Raw genomic sequence first — 7,330 nt, 5'->3', positions numbered from 1 at the left:
CAATGATATATTCTTCGTTTTTGTTGATGACCTCTTGCCATCAACAAAAACGGAAAATATATCATTGATTAAAATTCATCCTTTGTATGAAAAAAACTTGTTTCATTTCAGCCTTCAAAAACCAAACGAATATATGGATCCACCCAATATTTCGACATGTTTTTGACATATTAAAACCGTTAAATGAAAAAAATATGTATTTGGGATCCGTATATAAAAAAGTATCTCGCATGCTGTCAAGATATATTAATTATTATTTTAACTAAATAATTTCATTTACAATTGTAACGTATACACTTGGCAGATATACAGCGCTCCACTTTTATGTACTAGAATAAGGTAATTTAAACGTTCCACAGCCTAGATATTCTGCGACTAAGACGGGGGATGCGCCCATGTTATATGTTAGGAGCGTTATTCATCCATCGATTAATAAGATGTACGCACTTCTCGCGCGTAATGGTCGACGAAACGGAATCTATTGGGACGGCCGCAAAGTGGTCGTCCCGCCGCCGGAGGACGGCGGGTAGAGTTCTATTTAGATCTCTCGATGGCAACCGTCCAGGATGCGGTCGCCTACTCTGCGCCGTGAAGACGGTGCGTTCGTTTGCCGCGCGGTATAGTCAGGGTCGGGGCATCCCCCCGGTAGCCTAGTTACAGTTAGCGCGGTCGGTCTGATCTATTTAACACCTCGTTTAACGTTCGTAACGAACGAGAGGCCGAGATGGACTCCTTACAATTAAGAAACGTCTCTGATTACGGGGCGTCCCACTTTGGACATCTCGCGCCTTTGAAATAACTCCCTTTTACTTTTTAAACTAGAAAGGACTGTGGCAAGATGATTAAAACTTAATCTTAATCTTAACTTAAATTTAACGCCTCGTACGCATTTGCGATGGTTCGAATGGATCAAGTTTATGATCGCAATGGAGTTCGTCGATTCGAAGTATAAAATTGAACTTCATTAATTTGTATTTTCTAACGATGAGAAATAAAGAGGAGTGACCATTTATAACCGGGATTACATCCTCCGTATATATTTCCTTTGAATAAAATATTTTGAATACTTTACTGGAGCGTTACTTTATGTATCTTTAATAGGGAAAAGCGTCAAATGTTATTACTTAAAACAGACGGTGGATGAAACGATCGCGATCAGTGTGTCGTCTCGACTTCCAAATGATCTACGGTTGGATTATAAACGATGGATTATAAATAAATTTCGTAGATACTACGTGGCCCGATGTTTTCTGTGAAAACCCGTCGAAGCCCGAATCAACAAACCGCGTCGTCGTGAGATACTTCCCGCGCGAGATAACGGGACCTGCAGCGAAAAAGGTCGAACGTTATTAAATTCTGTTGATTCTTTCGAACGCGGCGATGACTCACACAAAGTGTCACCATTATGACTCTCTTGTGATGCAAAATTGTTAAAAGATGTTTGGCCCACAGGCCAACGTTCTTTCTTTCGCGGAAAATAGGATGACGTAAAAAGTATATCTATACATTCTCTACAAGTATTTGAAAAGAATGATTTTGCTAGATCTAAAAATTTTGCTGGATACAGATCTGAAAATAATTCTTGTTGAACCATCAAAATAATTTTGTCGGAAGTTAAAAATGATAAGCATTGCTCTAAAACGTTTTGATATTCTAGCAATCAATTTGACTTTCCAACAAAATTATTTTGATTGTTCAACAAGGATTATTTTCAGATCTGAATCCAGCAAAATCGTGTATATGTTCTTTCCGTATGTACTGCAGTCACAAGTATGTCTACAAAGTACAGTCTCTTATCCTTGAATTAGAATTTACTTTTATCAACAGACACTTATCAGAAAATATTTATGTATTTAGTCACTAATTACCAATGTAAATTAACTGTTTTCTTTCCTCTATGCACATCATTTATCGTGACGAAATTAATTAATTGAAACGTTTTCTATTTTCGTCCACCACGTTCTCAAAATAATTCCGTATACAAGAAATATAACGGCAATGCGATGCATATTCTCGAGTGATCGGAAAAATAAATAATAATACCAGCGTGGTTGCAATTCAGGAAATGTGCGAGATGGGAATCGCTATCTCGCTTTCATTATAAATGCTTGATATTTATCGCAGCCAAGCGACGATGTTGTCCTAGAATCTTAATTAAAGCCGTCATTTGTACGTATGTCTTTCTTCGCGCGCGATTTAATCGACGTGTCCCAGAGACATTCTTCATCATTTTGACCCAAGAATGCCCGGTTTTCGGGAGCTCTAACTTGTCGGCCGAAGACGAGTCGCGGGCACGACGCTACATTATGTTACGTTGGCAGCCTATTATTCGCGGTATCCTGTTATTGCGCGACTTACGAGCGATTACAGACGCTGTGTTGTGACTGAAAAGTCTGTTTCGCGCACACGTGCGCACTTCCGAGAACCTACACTCGCGGTCTCTGTTTTGATTTATCTCGAGGTCGGTAACGCGAGGGAAATCCGGCGAAAATTTGTTTCAACGGCGAACCCGAGTGAGAAAAGAAGCAAGTAACAAATTCCAATTGACGAGTCTTTCGCAAGTCACTGTGCCTCATAGTCATGACTAAAGCTTCTCGACTTTACCTTCGCCAGTTACCGAACGTTACTACATCGATATCTTAAAGAAAAAGTAGCAAGGCATTCGATAACCAAACATATTACACACGTACTTTGTTTCATGCGTAGAAACAATGCAAGGTAAACGCAAAAGATAACGGTGAGATAGTAAGTATTTCACGGTCACGAATAATCTTTTTCTTCAACGGAAAACTTTTTGACGAGCGCATCTTGTACGTCATGTATATAAATACAAATAATTTTTAGGGGTAATTAAACAAATTGAGCTCATTTTGTGATAAACCAAGCAAAATGATAAAGTATAATTATAACGTTAATTAGAAACAATGAATAAGTCAAGCAAAATAATAAAGTAAAATTATAATGCTAATTTAAGAAAAAAAATGAAAGACTATAATTACGAAACTAAGTAAGCGTTTTCGCAAGGTAAAATCACTTTGTACGTCAATTTTTCAAAGAACTTACAGGTACCGGTGTCAATACGTCGACGGGTTTCCATGTTCACAAAGGTAGGCCGGCCACGAAGAACGGGTCGCAGTAACTCGCTACGCACTCGGAATGCGAAATGAGTTTCGTGAGCACCGGTACAGTTCTTCCTATACCGAATACATCGAGGCTAAAACTAACGAGGTTTTCGACATCTCGATGCGAATTTTACTATCCGACGTTACACGCGGAACTGTACTCTGCGCGGCGTCCGTCGCGTTTCCATTATCACGAATAAACATCACAGATATCATTCTTCTCGATATTTATAGTACAGAAATCCGAAATCACCGCCGAGGACTATATACTCCACCGTGCGCGCGGTAACGTTAACTTCAATTGTAAAATTGCGTAAAACCGAGGAGGGGAGAGTCGGGAAAAATCCGTGAATCTCGCCCCCCGGGTCCAGAAGTCGGGAAGAGTCCGACGGGAATTCCCGTTAGCACTCGCGGTAAAAGAACCGCTAGAACGAGGAGGAGCGGAAAAGAAGCACGGCAAGCACTCTCCGCGGTGCGCGCGGTGTACGCGTTACGCTCGCGAGTGTCGACTGGCACACGTTGCTCTCTCGTAAGGCCGTGTTCGTTCGGAGTATTGGTCGAAAAGCCACGGCCGTGTCAGTTGAGCGTGGAAAGCAACGGTACACCGGTCGCGAGAAAACTGGAATCTCTCTCTCTCTCTCTCCCTCACTCTGTATTTCTCGCGTGTCGCTTATCATAGCGAGAGCACGCGATGGATTGTAGCGTAGAGCGGCAACGATTGCGGACTGACGAGGATCCAGTTAGTATCGCGAACCAAGAATTATCTCGCGACAGGCATGTAATCAGGCACGAGGCGTCCTAATGGACGATATAAATTATTAATGGTACACGGAGAGAATTTTCTTTTAAAATTTACCCTGAAAATCATAGGACAACATAGTTATTCGACAAATTTTATATAATTTTCTCTGTTTTTTACTGTGCACTTTAATAAATTTGTTGTAGTATATTTAAAAAAATAATAATAAAAATCACATAAAATTCGTCGAAATATACTATGTTGTTCTACGATTTTCAGGGTAAATTTTAAAATATAATTCTCTCCGTGTAGATTTCAAAATTAACGCGTGTATACGGTTAAATAAGTTATGCCGATTTCAGGTCACTTTTCTTCATATTATTTCGACTTATTATGTTAATACACGGAAAAACGGTTTTGCTCATATACTAAAAATTTAGCTAGACTCAGGTCTGAAAATAATTTTATTGGACCATCAAAATAATAATATAGAACACTCACTAATAATGCTGTAAAAAAAGATTTACATTCTAACAACCAGTTTGAGTATTCTACGTAATTGTGTTCATGGCCCAACAAAATTATTTTTAGATCTGTTTTTAGCTAAGTTTTTAGATACTTTTATAGCAAAACCATTCTTTCCGTGTAGAACAAGAAATTGGTGTCTTGGTATGCGAAAAAAAATTATTTTGAGTTAACTGTATATTGAGATTCAAAAATCTTAGCAAAGAAAAGCCATTTTCAAACTCTTTTAATAAGAACGGTCTCATATTAAGAATTCAATTTGTACACTGAGAGAAAAATGTTTGGTATTTGTAACTATAAATATTATCATTATTTAACTATAATTTATAGTAATTTTCAGAGCCAACCATATAAAATATAGTTGGGCTCCAAAAATGACTATAAATTATAATTAAATAATGATAATCGCAACCATTTTTATGATAATTGCAATCATTTTTATGGTAATAATAACTATAATGTAAGCTTTGATATCAACTATGTATATATATATGTATATTGTTGATAAAACTATATATATAATTATTATTACATTATAGTAGTAATAATCATAATTATAGTACTTTGTGTGTGTAATTATAGTTACGAATACCAAAAATTTTTCTCTCAGTGTAGGATAAGCGTGTCATTCCCTTTGAGAGATTAATTGATATTATTAATAATTAATAGGGTTTAATAAAAAAATATTACAGTACCTCCGGAATAATATTGTTATTTCTACGCACGCACCTATATTATACCTATATCGTTTAAATATCGAAGTTCAAAGCTTTACGTCACAATACCGTGATAATTATATTAAAAAAGCGATTACTCGCGCTGAAAGAGGAGTCGATAGCGCCAGGAAAAAATATTTCCTCCGAGTGCGTGCATTAAATAAAAATGATCGCTTCAATTTTCAAATTATATGATAAATACTATAGTAACTAGAAAAACACATATATGTATATCACTAACTGACTGTTGAATAATATTTCCGCGTGTTTGCAGCATCGAAATTTGAACCTCGTACAGAGATTGAATCCGATGATTGATTCAATCGCATCAACTATAATCTATCGTTAGTCACGAATAAATATAGAGAGACCAGTTTAATGCGTCGAGATCAATTGAAGTTACGTCTTAGGTTTCAATGTTTACAAAGTGTTTTAGCCTACAAAAACCCAAATGCATTAATGTTGCAGTCGAAGCGTTAAACGCCGTGATAGCAATTGTATTTCATTGACTTAAATCTTGCCGAGTATTTAATTTGACCTCTTTTTGTCGCCGCTTGTTTACCGGCACCCCTCGTTCCACGCGGCTGACTTTTATACGAGCCGAATTAATGCATTATTAACATCGACAACAATCGCTATTAACTGCTCCGACACTTAAGTGTTGTTTTATTCAAAGAATTTCGTGACAATTGCTCTCCAATAACGTAATTTTACAGGGAGAAATAAAAATATTTCAAAATCAAGGGAAACAATTTTGTAAATGTTCTTTGTTCGTCAACTTTACTCTGATTAATCGAATCTATCGATTGGAAAGTTCTTATTTTAAATTAAAAGGATTAAGGAAGAATGATAAGAATGAAAAAAAAATCACCGACGTCATGCAGTAGAATTTTTTCCGTGACAGCACTTTTATCAAAATTATGTCATCAAGATGATTAATAATAAATGGGTGTGTCGGATGCAATTCTTGCATAATTAAATCGCGTCGTTACTTAACCTGACGAGTGTTTATGTCAGTTTCTAACGTGTATATAAACACTCCTCAGCCTCGGCGTCGAGTTTACAAATTTCTGCGATTGGTCTATGCCAGTGAATTTTTCTTTATGTCACGCTACACGACGAAAATAGAAACGCGCGCTCACGTTCGTTCGCTTCAATTTATTTGATTCGCAAAATTAAGTGTAATATTAAGTAACATACGCATGCCGATAAAATGTGAAAGGCAAAGTGATTTCCTTCTTTCATGTTCGAAATTGAATGTATGTATTATTCTATGTATTCTATATAAGATTACGTAAATCTAGTGAGGATGTAACCGTCGAGGAATTTTGTTGATCGTACTAAGAATATTAATAGATATTAATAGATATCAAATGATAGTTCCTGAATTTTAAAGACTCGTAGTGTGTTCTTAGTAAAATATGTTGATATTAAAAAAATTAGAAGTCACGATTAGAAAATGAGAGTAACTTGCGTCATAGCATTTTCTGAAGGAAAAAAAAAAAAACTCTGAAATGTTTATGTCGCTAAAATACGTAGCAAAAAGTTATTATTTAAAATTTATTTATACAAAATACTGTTGTTATATTTAATTTTGATTATTTAATGATTCAGAAATCAAAATTTCATAATAAATTTTAAATTTTGTCGGCCAAAATCTTTTAATTTTGATTAATTATGCACCAAGTCAATATAAAATTAGAAATTAGCATTAAGTTTCTATTATAAAAGGAATTTTACCTGAAAATAAAATGCAAAATAAGGAAAAAACGTTAATTATTAAAATCTTTTTCAACAGCTTTTAAGTCAAAATGTCACAAAATAACTGAATAAATAAATCCTCTTCTATGAAATTTTCGCTAAGCAGTTTACTCCAAATATATAAAAGAATATATTAATACTAAATAAAACTGACATAAATACACTCTGTTCTTCTCTCTCTCTCTCTCTCTCTCCCCTCTTTCTTTTTTAAAAAATTCATTATAAAAGTATGCATAATACATAAATGGAAGATCAATATTTCGTAGTCATATTTATCCTACGAAGTCGCATAAATTCTAATACATTTACTACCGCATCACGTATACCTACATATCGCGGTATTGCTGCAACAGTGTCATATCTCGAAAATTGACAATTTTGAGTTATTCATCACCAGATAAAAGTACACGCCAAAATCCATCTTTTCCAACTGAATAACTGAAAATTGTCATTTTTCGAGATATGAC

General features: G+C 35.5%; 1 protein-coding gene across 1 annotated transcript in view; it reads right to left on the bottom strand.

Annotated features, from left to right (window-relative positions):
• Positions 1 to 3,684, bottom strand: part of LOC105456407 (calcium release-activated calcium channel protein 1-like) — a 17,798-nt gene extending 14,114 nt beyond the window's left edge. The window contains exon 1 of the mRNA XM_011700401.1: positions 3,064 to 3,684. Within this exon, the coding sequence (XP_011698703.1) occupies positions 3,064 to 3,097 (34 nt within the window). The 5' untranslated portion in view covers positions 3,098 to 3,684. The remainder of the gene's footprint in view (positions 1 to 3,063) is intronic.
• Between the last annotated feature and the right edge of the window lie 3,646 nt (positions 3,685 to 7,330).

The sequence above is a fragment of the Wasmannia auropunctata genome, unplaced genomic scaffold (genome assembly GCF_000956235.1).
Source record: "Wasmannia auropunctata unplaced genomic scaffold, wasmannia.A_1.0 LD335690.1, whole genome shotgun sequence".
Classification (NCBI taxonomy): domain Eukaryota; kingdom Metazoa; phylum Arthropoda; class Insecta; order Hymenoptera; family Formicidae; genus Wasmannia; species Wasmannia auropunctata.
Note: the sequence above shows the minus strand (reverse complement) of the source record. Positions and strands in the feature narration are given on the sequence as shown.